We start from the raw sequence: 18,222 nt of genomic DNA on the forward strand, positions 1-18,222 counted from the left end.
CACCCTAATCTGAAAGTGCTTAATTGCTTCCCCACCGACAAAAAAACCTGATCTTCAAACACATCACTGAGATCACATCACTAATGTTGGAATCTCTCTCAATCTCTCTGGCAGTAATTTTTAAAGATATTTTAAATTATTTGTCTGATAACTGATGTCTACAATCAGTAACAGAAGACTCTTACAGCAAAAGCATTTAATGCATTGGTGACACCAAAAGGAGACTCTGAACATGGGAGTTTCCACAGAGATCCAGGGGGCATGGGGTGGGGGGAGGTGAACTCTCCCTGGAAGCCAAGACAACAAAACTGAGACTGCTGTACTTTGGCCACATCTTGAGAAGGCACAACTCACTACAAAAGATAACGATGTTGGGGAAGGTAGACAGCAGTAGAAAGAAATGAAGACCACATGCCAGATAGATAGTCTCAATCAGAGAGACCACGGTCCTGAGCCTACAGAGCCTGAGCATAGAGGTGGAGAATGGTGGGGCCTGAAGACGTCTCATTCACAGGGTTGCCATGAGTCAAGGTTGACTTGAAGGTAGCTAACAACAACAAACAAATATTATCACCACTGAAGACAGTATTTACTAAATTCACTCAATTCAATGTATCATTCATTTCACTTATTTTCAGTATCAGGAACATGTTTTGACCTCTTACTTGCCTCAACTTCCACAGGTGATGTAAAACAGTAATTCCATCCACCTCTCCCAACCTACCTTCTGTGGGAGAACTAAACTTTGTTTCATTCACAAACGTTGATAGATCCGATGGCTGAGGATAATCCTGTTTATCCGAATCTAGATCCACTGTCATACAAGTCCATTTCTGGTTGCCCACTGATGATGCAAGTTTCTCCTCATCTGTTGCATGAACCACAGTGGACACAACAGAAGTTGTTTCAGAAATAGGTAATGATGTGGACTCCTGAGAGGAAAATAAACATCAAGTAACAGGTGTGTTATAAAGAAAGAAACAATTGCCCCCTCTCTTGTATCTGGCTTCCTTTTATACTTCTATCTTTTTATCTGGCTTCCTTTTATATTTCTTTCTTTTTTATCTCCATGCCATTTATTCAAGCTTCACAAACAGAACCTGAGACCTTCAGTCCTTAACAGAAGTGAATGGAACTTTGTCTATGAAGCATTGCCTTAATTAAAACAATAATAATGAGAGGTGAGATGATATGTTGTTTCTGTTATTTGTCCAACTATGTTTTGAAGTAATCTGTACACAAATTTTCTTAAGAAACTTCTATTTTAGCATCATACAGTGTATCTATATTATATAATTACAAAGCATGGAAGTAACAAGTTACAAATAATGCTGTTACCTGTAGTTGGTTATTTTGGAGGGTAGGGAGGGTGTAACAAAGCCATATTTTAAAAGTAATATAATGAGCAAGAGTCAATTAATTTTACTGATTTAATGGTTTCTTCTCAGTTTCAAAAGCTCCTTTTAAAAGACATGTTTCACAAGAATCTTTCATGTTCTACGGCCATTCTCCTACCAACTCTCGAGGGGTGTGTGTGTCCCCTCAAAACAGTAACAGAAAAAGTAGTGAAACAATAATGGGTAATGAGGCATATGATATTACAAGTGCTTGTTTCCATCAGTGTAAGGAGTGCCAGTGAAGAGATACTTTTTAAACATGGTAATGAGTAAAAGAATGAATTACTTATAAAAAGTAACTTTCTTGGTTCTGCACAATTACAGCAATTTGGTAGCACATTTAACTGCTACAGCTCTTTACAACAGAATACTGGTACAGTTGGCCCTTCTTATACACAGATTTTGTATGCATGGATTCAAGCATCCACAGTTTTAAAATGTTCAAAAATTTTTTCAAATTTCAAATATAAAATCTTGATTTTCCATTTTTATAAGGGACACCATTTTGTTATGTTATTATATTTAATGGGACTTCAGCATACACAGATTTTGTAATACACGGGAGATCTTGGAACCAAACCTCAGTGTATAACAAGGGTCCACTGTATTTGTACTTTGATGAAGTTACTTAGAATTCTCACCAAGAGAGCACAAGTGAGGGTTTTAGAACTCTATGATAGAGACTTCTAAGTACTTCACTAAACTACAGATCCCAGCAACATAGGATGGATCCCATGGCTGTTAATGTGTTATATAATGTGTTATATAATGTGTTACGGTGCAGATACACATTTCGGAGTTTATCACACGAAGGAGATTGGGAGTTTATCCCGTGAATATCCTGGAAAAATCAGGTAATTACGCAAAACGTTTTCACACAACATTGCACAAAACCCTCCATTAAAGTGGTCACAAAGAAGCATTAAACTTTCAAGATTTCAGCAACAATGCATTTCTGATATCACTTTATTTGTGCAATTGCATGTATTAATCCTTCACGTAATTACTTGCCATTTTCGCTTTATTTGCGGGATGCTTTGAATACACTTTAATTTCTCTTTATTGCCAAAATTAGCCCCAGTGTAATAAAACCCATAGACTACTTCATTAGGATGGAATAAAGCTAAGGCTCCTCCTTGCAGCTCACCAAGTAATTCCAAGGTATTCTGCAATGCCACAAAAAATCACCATAGTGGCATGGTAAAACGGATTGCATTAAAAATGGCCAGAGCCTGCACTGTGAATTTAGCAACCCAACATGCATGGACAGATTACACTGGTCACAGAGGCCTAAGCAATTTTAAAAGACTTTTTCTCCCCTTAGGATGATCCAACTTCCAAATCCTGCATTGACTGAATTTGACCTGAGGATTATATAATCCTCCTTCATGCTATTTTCTCCAAAAGTATTATTTCATAGAAAAAGAAATAGATAAAATTAATTTTAAAATGGGAAGTAATTGGTTTGTAATTATCTATTCTCTAATTTACCAGGGAGTCAAGGGTAGAAAGATGTCTTGTAATGAAATTCATCCGTTTTTTCTTTCTGGATCTATATCTGGCTAAAATAAAGTTGTCATCATCTTTGTAGGAAAGGTTACTTGATGACTCCAACAAGCAGGACAATTTGTAATCCAATTAACTTTTTCTTCCTGCTTAATACATTCAGATTTACATACTTTTAGCTTTTTAATGTCACTTTTTTCTGTGTTCTAGTTTACTGGATTAACACCAGCTGCCCTGTTACACAATAACATTCATTTATTTTCTTTCTTTTTTTTTCATGTCTGCTTTGAATGCTTATGTTTGAAGAAAAGTTCAAAAGCTTGGCTCATAGGTTTTGCACACTAATTGGTCTGGTAAAAGACATTCTCTTACATTCTCTTATCAAAAACATGTACCAAAATACCTAAGATAAAATGTAAGGCCAATGATTGCGTTTGAAGATACTGGTTCATTATTCCTATTTTAGAGAATTCCTTGATGACTGTAATGGAGTTGTTATATAATTATCATTAACTGGTACTGGACTAATATGGGGTGAGGAGAGAAGTAATTAAAGTAAAAAGATTGTCAGAACTCTTTACCTGTGAAGGTGCATCTGACAGAGGAGATCTTTTTGGTGACTTTTTCACCCTGAAAGTATCACTGAAAATTAGATAGGAGACACTGTGAATATGACAGGCAGAGAAAACAACGGACACATGAAAGCATCAATCTAAAGCAGTGAGTGGTTCACCAACTCTAGTCCTCCAGATGTTTTAGACTTTGGCTCCCAGAATTCCTAACTCTTGGCCAAGTTGGTGGTGGTTTCTGGGAACTGAAGTCCAAAAATCTGATGGCCCAAAATTCCAGAACCACTGACCTAAAGAAAAATGTCACCATGGAAGGCTTTCTGGATTCGCAAAGCTCAGCATATAAACATCATGGAAAAGCATGCCATGACTTTTGCTTTTGTATCATGCACTTTCAGATAGAAGCATTGCAACAAGTACAACTACAATGCGTAAAGTATAACAGAATTACATGGGACTGTAACATAGGGAAGAATAATCAATCCAAACAATGAGGAACAGATTTGCTTATTTTGCCACTGAGGATGAAGAAAGGTTAATATGGTTAAGTCAACATTACATGCATGCATTTGAGCCAAATGTTACTCTGTATAGTGTCACAATAATGGGAACAGGGACCTTCCAAGACAGATGGATTTTATTAAGCAATCAGTAAAGATTCATGATTTGCCAACACAGCAATTCTGCCTAACACCCACCATTTGATCAAACAACAGGAGAGACCACCATGTAAATCTTTCAGCAAAGAGTCCAGGGAAAAAGGAGCAACAGTTATCCAGTGAAGCATTCTCCACTAACAAAGCTATATTTGGTCCTTTCCTGAAAACTGTCTTCTGTGCTGCTAGCAGTTATCCCAAGTGGAATGATTATAATAAACATGTATATAACTTGCTAGAAAAACACTTATTTCCAGCCAGAAATAACTTATTGTGCTGCCTTTTCCTTCCTCTCATCAGCAAACCATACACGGACACTCACAGGCTTCAAAAGTACTGATCAGGATTTGATGACCAACCATGAAATAATGAGTCCAGACACTATACATTGGATTAAACAAGGGCCATTTATCTGACCTAAAGAACCTATTTAACAAATGAAACCTGGGGGAACTCAAGAATGGGAAGCATCCTGATGTGGGTCCAGCTGAAGCCAGGTGTCACCCTGTGACCACCCCCTCAGCCTTCCCTTGGGTGAAACACCAGACTCCTGTTTTGGAAGGCACACACCCCCAAACTCCCATGACTTTGTAAGAGAGAGCAAACCCCCAAGTCAGCTCCAAGGGCAAGCTGCTTCCCAACCTCCAGATCCCTTGACCTGTTGAGGCCATTCCAGAGCCCAACCCTTCATCAAAAGGCTGCCAAGGTGTACAGTGAACTCTTATATCCCCCCCACACACACACACATTACTTGCCAAATGACAACCTATTTAAAGACCCACTCTATCCAATTGACAAAGTCCCACAGATATAGTGTGGGATAGGCGCGTGCGCGTGTGCACGCGCGCACACACACACACACACACACACACACACACAGGAAAAGGGGAGAAAATTCCTCTCCAGCCTCGAAGTGACCAGCAAAGTTCACACTGCACAGAGGGCAAGTGGGGGTGGGTGGGTCACAACCAAACTGAAGAAAGGATAATGTCGGGGCAGCTGAGCCTTAAATCAATCATCTCTGGCTCTGCTCCCTGACATGTGCCTCAGCTCAGTGTACACCAAGCCACACTTTAACCCTAGCCTCTAATCATGGAGGCCATAAAAAGCACTCCCCCTGCAGCATTGGGATGCCATGCTTGTCCAGGTACACAAAACCTTGGGTACCTAACATGGCATTCCAACATAGCTAATATACCCACATGAAAATGTCTAGGAACCGTCAGGCTATTTCCTCCCATCTGCAAGACTGGAGCAATTTCCTTGGGACAACAGAGGCAGGAGTCTTCTCACTTTCCAGATTTTTTGTTGGGGGGGGGGAATCAGGGCAGCCCCTCCACATCTCCCACACAAATGAATGAAGAAATTCTTCCATCCATTTCTGTGGAGTGAGGGTGGGTGTGAGAAATGAACAGAAGTCAAAGAGAGAAAGAATGCGAATACAGAGTGCAGGTACCCACCTACACAGAAATGAAGAGGGACTCTCATCTCCCAGAGTAGCCACTTTGTACTAATGCTCAGGCCATTTTTCCTCCCAAAATTCCAAATGCATAAAATTGAGAACATGACTTACAGCTCTTCCACACTGCAGAAATAAAGCAGTTTGACACCACTTCAACTGTCACAGCCCTATCCTGTGGAATCCTGAGATTTGTAGTTTGGTAAGGTATTCAACCTGGTCTGTCAGAGCACTTGGGTGCATCATCAAATCTCATCAAACATCAAATCCCATGATTCTGTAGGACAGAGTCATGGCAGGTAAAGTGATGTTAAACTGCTATATTTCTGCAGTGTAGGTACACCCTCAGTCAGAATCCAACGCTTGGAAAAGTTATTATTTTAGACTATAACTCTCAGAACCTCCTTTGGGGAGATTCTGGAAACTTTAGCCTAAAAAAGTACACAGCAGGCCCACAGGTTCTACTAGATCCTAATTCTTTGAGTGAAAGCAGTGCTCAAGATATAGTTCTTAAAGTCAGAATTCGCAAGGGTAAGAGAAAAGAGGTGAAATGAGCTAAGAGTTATGGAATAGTGTTGAATCCTAACACCACTGTCTGAATTTCCAGTTACCCAGACAGTGACTGGCAAAACAAGAAGAAGAGAGAACAACAGAAACAACAGTTTATGTGGAGCAAATAAACATCTTGCCCAGTTTGGGTCATGGCAGATCTAATATGCTGGCTGGCTATGTACTGTTTATTGACCAAATTACTATACATCACTTTCGTATAAAGAAAGAAGATAGGTTTCCACTTTTAAAAGTGTCTCTCTGTGTGTTTCTTCATGGCTGCTTGCCTTGGCTCCCAGAATCAAAATATACACTGGTGGCTTGCAGCAGACAGGCAGAGGAAGTGGGCACTGCTTTTCAATCTTTTTTCTTTTTTTAAAAAAAAGGCTGTTGTATGGCAATCTATTGGCGATCTGTTGACTGTACAGTAGACAAAATATTCATGCTTAAACTGGGAATATGAAACTGGAAAAGAAAAATATATGGACATAGTGAACAGAAATAATAGTTTTGCCCAAGCAGATCCAGAAACATGCAGTTTCCCATAATATATTAACTCTGGCATAAAGCTACTAACATCGTTTTGCAGATATACAAAGCAGCATGCTCACCAATGCTACAGGGAACTTCCCCACACAAACTGGCATAAATGGAGAGGTAGGGGGATGGGGGAGGCATGGGGGATTTCTGTCCATATAATAAGTATGTTTTGTGAAAAATTACTTACAACAGAGAACATACAGACATCACATCTTCAACCATCCTAAGACAAATAAGACAAAAAGAGAGAGAAAGAGAAAGAAAGAGACAGACAGAAAGCACTGACTGACACAAAGGAGACATTCCATTAATTGCATTAGCAAAGCATCACCATGTAGTGCCGTTCCTTTAGGAAATCCCCATCTTCCTAAAATAGCAGGCACAATCCTGAGGAAGTTAGGCATTCCAATGTCCCATTGAAAGCAGCTGAACTAAAGCACATTGTTTAACACTTAGATTCAACCAGGGAAACTTATCTTGTTGATTTGTGCCCACTGTCTTTATTTTGGGACTGAGGGGAAGAATCACAGAGATGAAGTGGGGGAAATTAAGCCACTTTTCCTCCATCTAATCAGTCTGCTCTCTTCTTCCATAAAAGCTACTTTTCAAACCTGATGACTATCTCCCCCAGTTTAAACATTATCAGTGGATTAACGCTCCATGATAGTAGCCATCTGCTTTCTTATCTTGAGGGGCTTAGATGATTAATGTACAATATGCCTAAGTGCAGCAAAAGAAATCAGAAAGGGGTGTGTTTAAGGTGCAGAGGGAACAACTGTGATGTTTAGTTGCTATGGACTCTATCTACATTTTATACATTATCACAATTAACTTTCTCTAAGGTGCTTAAACTTCCCCCAGTTTTTCTAATTAAGAGTGCCACCCACTAGTCCCACCACTCAGGGGTGTAGTTTAGGGGCAAAATGAGGGCATTGTCCCCCTACTTAAAATTATTTCCCCAAAATGAATTTCCTCCTTCAGTCCTCAAATTTCTAGCATTGCAGAGTGAGACACTGAAAATTGTTCACACTTAGAACTCTTGCTGTGTTTGCATTCCTTTAATAACTTTGTCTGCACCTTTTCTTTGGAGACCTAACCTGTATTTCTAAATGTTTAGCTGAGGTTTTAAATTACTACAAAGCTAAACATTTGTGGAGTGAAGTAAAATGTAATGTGGTGGGGGACGAATTCTTATTTGGGGGAGGGATGCACTTATTTTGCACCCTTGTGAAGTGCCACCACTAGTATTTCTTCTGCTAGGGAAAACAGGATCTCTCCAGGCAGAATAGACAAGGATTTTCAGTGATAAAGAATCCCAGGGCAAAAAGGTTAAAGACTTTTTCCAGTCTCCCTTTGATACTCAACCATCACTTCCTCTAACTGCTTCTTCTTTAAAAAACCAACAAACCCAAACCATTAACATAAAGTTATATGCACTGAAAGCTAAATTCCTGTGATATATAGTCCAATTGTTATAATTATGGCTGCAGGAACACCAAAAACGTTTTAGCTCTGCAGTTTTAAAAATGATTGTACATAAAAGCAACAAACACCTAAAGGTCTTCTGCATCTGCCTTCCCCCAACCTGTTGCCCTGGAGATACGGATCCTATTTGGGGAGAAAGATGGGGTTATAAGTGTTATAAATAAATAATAAAAAATAATGAATATATTCAATTACCATCATCTGCCCCAGCTAGCAAAGAAGGCTGTTCTAAATTTTCACAGGTAGGGCTACTGACAATTTTAGAATCTTAACAGCTCCTTCAGTTTTATAAATAGTTGTAATGCCGTTTTTTCTCAGAAAAGGTGATAAAATATCTTTAGCCACTTTAAGCCCTTGTCAGCTTAAATGGCACTTCTTTTGTGGAGAAGGACTTTGAATAGGGACACATTTCACACCAAAATATATACCTTTTGTGACATTTTACTGTCATCAAACAAATTGCTAAGACACATATCTAAAACAACCACCAGTTTAGTTCAGGGTGAGCGTACAAGCATATGGCTAACTTTATCATACAAAATGCAATTTTATAAAACTCTTTAAACAACAAGAGAAAGCATCACAATAACAGAAAGGATCCAATGGGGGAAAAATCAACAAACAACAATCCGGAGACAAATGCTAGTGACTGAGATATACCACTTATTATCTTGACTCTCAGCAAACACACACAGGGGGGGGGGGAAAAAGGAAAAATGACCCAAATGTACTACTGCAGCAAAGTCTGGTGGCACAAAATGTAGCCATTATATTAAAACTAAGCAGGTGCAGGTCTAGTCTGAATAAGACCTTGAGTTCCATGATAGAAGAAAGGCAGAATATAAATGGAAGAAGTAAATAAAGTAGAAAAGGGGGGTTCATGTCCCATGACTTCCTAGGCAAGCACACCTACTTTTGTCACAATATATAACCAAATTCATATCTCCCTCATCACTTCACCAAGGTCAACTATAAATAATTTCAAAAGACAAGGCAATCAGCCTTAATTTAGTGCAAGAAGTCTGAGAAGTTACATATTAGTTATAAGGAGTTTTATACTTTATAATTGAGAGTTCTTCAAGTGGAACAAGTTGAACCACTTTAGGTAGAATTATTATCATCTCAGATATTTTCATGCACAAACAAATTGTTCTAAAGTTGACAAACAAGTAAAGAATTTTAGCCAACTAAAAAATAATAAGGCACAAATCAGTCCCCTTTTTCTGAACGGTCTAGTTTTATTTTTTTCAGTGGCAACATCCACACGTCACACAGTGATGCAGAAATAGAGAGAATCTTGGAACCGTTTGACACTACACAATTATAGCATTATGATTCCACTTTAACTGCCATGGCTGCATCCTAAGGAATTCTTGGATTCACAGTTGAGGAAGGGGTATTTACAATTCTCTCTGCTCTGCTACCTCACCAAACTACAAATCCCAATATTTCACAGCATGTTGCCATGGCAGCCTTAGTGAAATCATAGTACTGTAACTATGCAGTCTGAAAAGGTCCCAGAACTGAATTGGTTGAAGTCTGGATAAAATGGGTTGATTATTATGAAGTAATGTAAGAGACCATTGGCCATAGGAAAACAAGCAGTACAACAAATGACTGTTTCACCTCTCATTACTAAATGTGTTTGCTGTTCTACTTGAGGTATTCTCAGTTATAAGGCATTTTTATTTGTTAGTAGGGCCCTGGCTTATTGTTCACAAACAGCATTATCATGAATGTTGTCTCCTCTTTTCAATTTGGCTCATGCTCCCAGTAGAAGTAACTGAAACAGTCAGAAACTAACTAGAAAGTGAAAGCACTCCTGTAACCTGTGAAAATCTGAAACCAGAAATTGCAATTCCTGACTTGTGAAGTCGAAGGCTTTCACAGCCAGAATCCATAGGTTTTTGCAAAGTTTTTGGGCTATGTGGCTATGTTCTGGAAGAGTTTATTCCTGACATTTCACCAGCATCTGTGGCTGGCATCTTCGGAGAATGCTGGCATGGAAGTGAGTGGGGTCACACAGTGTGTGTGTGTGTGTGTGCGCGCACGTGCGCACGCACGCACGCACACACACACACACACACACACACACACACACAAACACCCCACTAATTCCCATGCCAGCATTCTCTGAAAATGCCATCCAGAGATGCTGGCGAAACATCAGAAATAAACTGTTCCAGAACACGCCACATAGCCCAAAAAACCCACAAAAAACTATGAGTCCCTTACTTGTTTGGGAGGAAAAAGCAAGGAGTTTTAATCTGAAGGGAACACTAAACCTTGGCCTCCTGGCTAATTTATGATGGCCCCTATGCAAAGAAGATGAGCCAAATAGGAACAGTTGGGCAATCTGCATAAAAATCTTGCTTGTGAGCAAGAAGCCATGGTTCTTTGGCTTATCACTATGTGCAAATGTATCCAATGGCCTGAAACAGATGGGCCAAAAGGTGTAGCTTCCAGCTGGTTTGGGGCTATGGTGTGCAGATGATGCACACACACACACACACCCCAGATGTGGCTAAAAGTCATGCTGAAGCCATGAGTAAAAGGAGCAGGGAAAATCTACTCCTTTCCAATGGCTCGCTTTCTGAGCAGGCCGTTCGGCCACCATGGTCCCTGGCTGATCATGGGGCAATTGTGACTGGAGAGGCCAGAGGCTGCTCTAAGCCACCTGGCCCAATGTCTATGCTGTGTTTAAACTTTTGTTTTGCCTTTGTCAAACGTGTATTTTCAAAAAAATATAGAAGCCACTATTAGAACTCAAAGGAAGGTTTACAGAGAAACCTCCAGCCCTGTGTCCTTTTGCCAACAGCCACCTGCAGAAATAATCCAGTTTGACACCACTTTAGCTGCCTTGGTCCAATGCTACGGAGTCCTGGAATTTGTAGTTTGTTGTGGCACCAACATTGAACCATGACAGTTAAATTGGTGTCAAACTAGATTATTTCTGCAGTGCAGATGCAGTAAAAAAATCTTCTGAATCCTCATACAGGAAATCAACTTTTAAAGTTGTAGGTTTTCCAAAAATATGAAGAATACAGAAATAGGCACTGTGAAATTCTGCCTTCTCAGCAAATCACCAAATGCATAACTTTCAGATGAAATGAAAGATAGCATTTTTCCTATGGAAGAAATCCATAGTGAGCACCAGAAAATTGGCAGTCAGTGGCAAGAAACCCTTCTGTTAATCCCAACTAGAATAAACCTACTGAATCAATGTGATTCACCACAAAATTGACTCACTATTCAACAACTGAGCCAACGGATCTCCTCTAACTGGAAGTAACCAATAGGATTCTGGCTTTTATGTTACAAGGCATATATTGTATAGACTCATTTTAACAACAAGAAGAACAACAAGAACATACTACAAAGTACTACTTTTTTCATATTTCATTAACAAAATTAAAATGGATCAGTCTTACTACCATTTAAGTGAAACCTCCAGGCAACCATTTTCCTTGCCACTCCCCCATGAACCAACAAAACAAAAGCAAACTCACTTCTGTAGCATCTGAGTCTTGGTTAGACGATACATCCCACAGAAGAGGTAAGCCACTGAAATGGAACAGAATTACTCTGGACTAGAGAAAGGCTGGCTTCTGCTTATGTGAACGGCTCCATTAATGTTAAAAATTGCATAAATTGTATGCACATGACTAAGGCTTTGCAGATTAGCCCCTAATCCTGACAACCTTGTTTGGCTGAACTCACTGAATCAATTAGCTGAATCACATATACTAGCCCATACTGGCTACAAAATAGCATGTTTTATTTATTTATTTATTTTAAAAAGCAAGGTTTTTACTCATTATAACGGATTGCTATACATTTTGTCAGTGGGATTTCTCAAGTACCAAAAGATCCCTTTTTAAATGGAGGATTAGGGTGCTACTCGCCATTCATCTAACTTCTGCAAAACTTTATAAATTATCACTTGAAGTAGACACAGGATGCCTAAACAGATAACCTCTTACACAGAAGAAACATATTACATTTGTCTAAGTTGAAGCCTACTTTCTAAATGGTGAAAAAAAGGAGTGGTTGAGTAGCCAAGTTGGTTCTCAAAGCCAAAAAAAGAGTTTAGAAAAAGAAGGAGGAGAAGGAGAAGAGAAGAGACTTGATGCTCTCAACTCCCCAGTAATTTCTGAAAAACAAACATCGAAACAATGTTGTATCCTACTGTAATGTAAGAGTGTGTCTACCTAAATGTAAAAATATCCAACCATTTATTACACCAGGGAAAAATGTGCACAAATTTTTCTGCATGTTAACTTACGTCTTGAGTGGTGTCTTCTTCTTTTTTGCAGGTTTGCTGAGGCCATCTCCTTCTGTTCCATTGATTTCATTGGCATTAGCTGGTATTTCAAAAGAGGCTGGGGATTTGGTGGGAGAACTAGCTACCTTTGAGGAAGGCTTGAAAGGGTCAATTGAGTCCTCACATACGTCTGGATCGAAAGTGTAGGCTGCTGTCGTTTGCTGAGGCAGTTTAGGAGAATCTTGCATTTTGCAAGTGGAAGAAAATGGGTTGAAGTTGGGGTCATCCCATTTGTCAATATCAAATGTATAAGAGCCTTTGGGAACAGGGATCTCATTTGGGTCAGAAGGGGTCTTGGTGGGGGTGGGGGGAACACTGTCAAGCTTCTCCCCAGTCTTTTTAGTCTTTGGCCTCCTGAGTGGCATTTTGGCACCAGGCTTTTTGCCCACTTTTTTGGGCAGAGGGGGGCTTTCTTGCTGCTCTCCGCCACTTCCTTTTTCCTCGGAATAATCAAATTCCAGCCTCACAGCTTTTACTGGAGGATCTTCAGGTCCCCCAGTGTCCGAAGGTGTTACCTCCACGGCTTCTGGTGCCGTTGTAAGAGGGAGAACTTTCTTGCTGGCCGGGGGAGAGTTCTGCACCTTCTTATTTCCAGCAACGGACGTGCTTATCTCTTCAAAGCTATTTGGGTCAAATGGATCGTCTGCTGTTGATAGAGTAGGAGTCTCCTGTTGTTCAATGGCACTTTGGGAAGGCTCAGTGCATTCACTTTCAGTGGGTTCCAACCTCTCTTCAGACACTTTTCCTTCACTCTCGGCAGCAGAATCTTGCTTGATGTCAGGTGGTTCTGGCTCTTTGACTGGTGGAACTTCCAGAGACTTTTTTGCCAACTGTTTTTTCTTCAAGGAAGCTGGCCTTGGTTTCTTTGTGCGCTTAAGAGTGCTAGAGGCACTACTTGAACCAGTACTGAATGTTTCTGTTGCTGAACCCCCTGTTTCGTTATTACCAAGAAAAGATGTTCCATCAAAATCACCAGCTTGCAAGCTAAGGGATCGAGACAAAGTAGATCTGGAAATAGGAACAGAATCTGTGGATTTTCTTCTAACATGTGACTTGGTGTCACGGTTTCTTGTGTCCACAGAACCAGGATCTATGGCTTGTAAAGAATCTACCACCTCAATGCTATCAAAGTCTAAGTTGTAAGTCCCACTGCTTGCAATGGGCTTGTCCTCATCAAAAACAGTAGAAAATGAGTGGGAAGGAGGCTGGAATGGAGTTTCTTCAACTGATTCACTATGTGGAACATCAGCTATCAATACTGTATCACAACAAAATCCTGTGAAATCAAGAAAGAGAGTGATCAGTCAGGAATGCTCAAGATAAAATAAACAGGAGGAGAAAAAACAAATTAAGCACACATGCAGCATTATCTGAAATGGCAGAAAAGATTTTAAAAGACATTTTAAAAATAAATGTCATCCTCTTTTAAAATGGATGGTTCCTTTGTGAACTTTAAAAATGTCAATATAATATTTTTCACTGTGTTCCTCTCCTTTTTTTGTGTGAACATTAAAAAATTATTCTGGGTCAAAATAGAAAGCAGAAAAACACAGTCTACTAACAATTATTTTGTTAAAAAATAATAAAAGGAAATAAGAGTAAAATAAATTATTAGGAATCTTAGAAATAGAATTACAAAGAATGAAATGTACTCTAAACAGATGTCAATTAAAGGCTTTTTGGAACAAATTTACATGGCAAAAAATATGAAAATGGTTTGTTATCTTCTAGGAAGTCACAAGTCATTAGTAGACATGCAGAATGATCTCAAATGGTAGAAATTATTTTTTAAAATGTGCCCTTGTTTTTTTAAAATGGTATGGTCATGAACTAAACCTCAGAATCTAGGAAACAGGGGTAATACGTTCAGTTCCAAACTCTATACATGCATACATGTATAACTTTTTTACAACTGAATTCTAGGATTGGTTTCAGACAGCTTTAGTAATCTTTAAGGAGTGTTTTAAAACATGTTTTTTATTTTTGTATTGTTTTAATTGATTTTTATTCATCTATCACTTAAGAAGCCCTTGTGGCCTGGAAGGTGATATGATACAGAAATATTGTTTATAATTTATAAATAAATAAAGCTCTGAGAAGAGGGAGTTGTCAATTTATTTTCCCACACTCTCCCCACCAAGGGAGATAGTATTTACCTCCCACTCCAGCCTCATTTTCCAGTTGTGAAGAGAGAAAAGAGCAGGGGGCCTTGTTGGGATCACTGCCTCTCAGACTCTGTCTTGGTCACCTCAGTTAGGACTCAAGCAATGTGTCTGAGCAGGACTGGGTATGGCCCCTTAAAGAGCTTTTCTTGGCCTGGCAGTGCCACCAGGCCTCATCTGACGTAGCACAAAGGCAGTACTCCAACAGAAGAGCTTGCGCACCTGAACAAAGGAGATCCTGATTTTGGATTTACTACAAGGCCCCAACCCCATTAACCCAGGCTTGCATAGGAAATGTATCATTAACATGGTATATAATATTATAGATATGGTTATGAAATATCCATATACTGTATGCCCTTCCTTGAACTTGTTCACGTTCTCTTTTAATGCTTCATTAAATGAGACAGGGTTAAATGAGGCTCAAACCAGCCTGGAGCTTAAGATATGAGCAAGTCAGCATTTCACAAAGACATACATTTCATACGTTCTTATTTTCATTTCCCAACAATTAACATTCTGATCCTTTCTTTTGCTTGGTGTGGGAAGCAGATGCTCTCAAGAAGCAAATGAGAATTATTAAAAACTCAGTGCTTATAATGGTAATTAATTTTTCCACAATATATAAATTTCCACATATTATTTCATAATTGTCTTGATGTTTGAAGGTGTACTAGTCTACCCTATGGTGGAGAAAATACCTTCTGCTAGGGCAAAGGCAGTACTTTTGTGGGAGAGACAGAGAGAATGCAAAGGGCCTGCCTGTTCCGTACAGTAAGATATTTCCCCATAAAACATAAGATATTTATCCCCATAATACACTAAAGATAGAACTATGCAGCATGGAAATAACACAGCAGTTACTGAATTAAGTTACTCAGAACAAATGTATGATACTTGTCCTCAAAGAAACCCTGAACAATAGTGTAGCCTAAGAATAATCCTGCCAAACAGATTAGATAAAGAGATAGCGATTTGCTCAAAGATATCTAGTATGCAATCACATGAGCAACTGAGGGTGGGTTTCTGACTTCTCTGCCCATTCATTAATCATACTGATTAATTTGGATGGTCACCATTATCTCTTGCACACTCATACATTGTACTTTGCCACCCTTAGGCAGAAACAATTACATTTTTATTTTACCACCAAGATGAAAATAAGGTATACATGATGAAGACTGAAACTGAAAATAATTTACATCATTATTACTAGCTGTCAGCATTCATCTTCCAGTGAATGAGATGTCTTAGCCTTTTTTTCTCCTGACAATTATTTTACTCTGCATGTGGTCTAATACAATCCCATGTAAGGGCCAAGACAAAAGTGTTTTCACAGTCGATTTCAATATTCCAACAAGAAATTGGGCTTGCCTGACCATAATTGCAGATTAAACTCGCGGGCTGATTTGTTTACATGGGAAGGATTATAAATTAAAACATTTTGAAGAGTTAATAACATATTTTAATGCCACACAAATAAAGGAAAGGACACACTCCTATAGCTAACTGCCTGCTAAAATTCTTTCTAAATTATTTTAGCATTCATAGTACTTGGCAGTTTCACACATGTGTTTTATATACTAACTGCTCCTTTTCTGAAAGTAAGCTGTCCAATTAACTAGCATGTAAATCAACAAACATCTAAAACACATGTTACTGAATGTAAACACATGTTTCAGAAGTAGATTGGAGGTATGCTTTAATGTGTGGTGGAAAGCAGCACACCTACCAAATGTCTTTATTGTATTTTGTATGTATGTATATCTTTCAAGTCACATATCAATTTATGATGACCCCATGAATTTTATAGGGTTTTCTATAACCACCCTTTAAATCTGGAACTTTGGCTCTTTAGATATTTCAAGGAATTTCAAGAATTTTCAGGACTGCAGCAGTAAACTGAGGCATAAATCACCCCTCACAGATTACACATACCCAGCACCATCATAGTACTTATAAGCCTTTGTCACAAACGATGCTATTTGTATGTATGCATATATGCTTAGAAATGTGCAAAAATGCATTTAACACCATGCCTAGTTTGGCCTTCAAGACTCACTAGAACAGAGGGCAGTAAGTGTGAAGCTTCAGATGATTTGGGCCTAGAGCTCCAGTCAACATCACCAATGACATATTATGAAAGCTGTAGTCTAAAAACAACTATATAGCCCCAGTTGCACACACCTGCATTAGAGTGAACCTAAATGTTTAGCTCCTGCTCCATTTCCCTATACTTCTACCTTCTGGAACCTAACCAAAAGCCAGTCTGGTTTGGGTGAAACCTGCTTCTGGCATTTTGAATGCTCCCTCTGAAAGCTCAGATTCCCAGATCTCTCTGAACCTGACCCCTTCTTTCTGGCCTTCAGGGCAGCGGGAGAAACCTCATGGCGAGAGCTGTGCCTTGAAAATAATATCCTTTTGTTATCGTGTGCTACAAGTTGCTCCAAAGAGGTTATTGTAGATCCTTGGGAGTGGAGTGCATGACCACTTCTTACTCCTTTCGTCCTTTCAAAATTTCTCAATTCATCCTTTCAAAATTTCACACCAGAGCTCAATGGGAAGAGGCAGTCATTATTCAACAAGTTACGACTGTTTTGTGCACATTTGGGAACAGGCCAGAAAGGAGGGCAATAGGCAACTGCTCTCACTATAAAAAAAGGAAGGAGTCTTGTGACTTATTTATTTCTTTATTTCAGCATAAGCTGTCACGGACTCCTGCCAACTATGAATAAATCACTTAAAGGTGCCAAAGTGTCACAAGATTTCTTCCTTCTTCTTATACTGATACAGACTAACATAACTATCTAATTTGAAAATCTCCTCATTGTGTATTTCAACTCAGATATTAAGCATACTTAGTCAAGGTCTATAAATACCTGTGCTGGGCATCCCATAAGGCACAGAGTCAATAATGAATCTTTGGAGTAGCTCAGGGGAAATCATAACACATTTGATTGGCATGTTTAGGAAAAGATTTACCAAGTAGATAAAATAGAGCTAATTTCAACCTTTAAAAAAGACCTAATCCTTATGTGCATAACATTTTAGAATTTGGGTGGGTAATGTCCTGCTTTTCAAAAGATGTCAAAATTTCCTGTGCATGAAAAGCTTGTACATTATAAAGGATGTTTACAGACAACACCTCTCCCAGATATGCTATTTTCCCATGGTTTAAATGAAATGTTTGGGTTTTCATTGTGTTGGTTGTCACAACATGCTAACCATCTCTGTGCTGTGCTCACTTTTCAGATCAAACTTTTTTTGTGTGTGAACACATACATACATAGAGGGGGAGGTGAGAATTCAGCATATTTATTCCTATCTTGTGGGATATAACATCTGTACAGTGCAATCCAATATTGTGAAAGATTTTGCTTTAAGTAGATACCAAATTCTGGGTAAAGAAAAATGGGCCTAGCTAGACAAGAAATGAGACAGCTATCAGCTGAATTTTTCATGTATGGTGTGTGTACCATAGTTCAACTTACTTTAAACACAAAGAAAACCAAATACTAACAATATTTTAAAAACTTGATGGAACGGTGTTTTCCACTCTTAAGTTGTGTTTGGAT

General features: G+C 39.0%; 1 protein-coding gene across 1 annotated transcript in view; it reads right to left on the reverse strand.

Moving 5' to 3' along the window:
* LOC121924996 overlaps positions 1-18,222 on the reverse strand; it is a 174,686-nt gene that overhangs the window by 5,098 nt on the left and 151,366 nt on the right. The window contains exons 8-10 of the mRNA XM_042456654.1: positions 12,447-13,761; positions 3,485-3,545; positions 725-932 (exon numbers count right to left, since the gene is read on the reverse strand). Coding sequence (XP_042312588.1) covers positions 725-932; positions 3,485-3,545; positions 12,447-13,761 — 1,584 coding nt within the window. The remainder of the gene's footprint in view (positions 1-724; positions 933-3,484; positions 3,546-12,446; positions 13,762-18,222) is intronic.

This window comes from Sceloporus undulatus, chromosome 3 (genome assembly GCF_019175285.1).
Source record: "Sceloporus undulatus isolate JIND9_A2432 ecotype Alabama chromosome 3, SceUnd_v1.1, whole genome shotgun sequence".
NCBI classification, from domain to species: Eukaryota; Metazoa; Chordata; class Lepidosauria; order Squamata; family Phrynosomatidae; genus Sceloporus; species Sceloporus undulatus.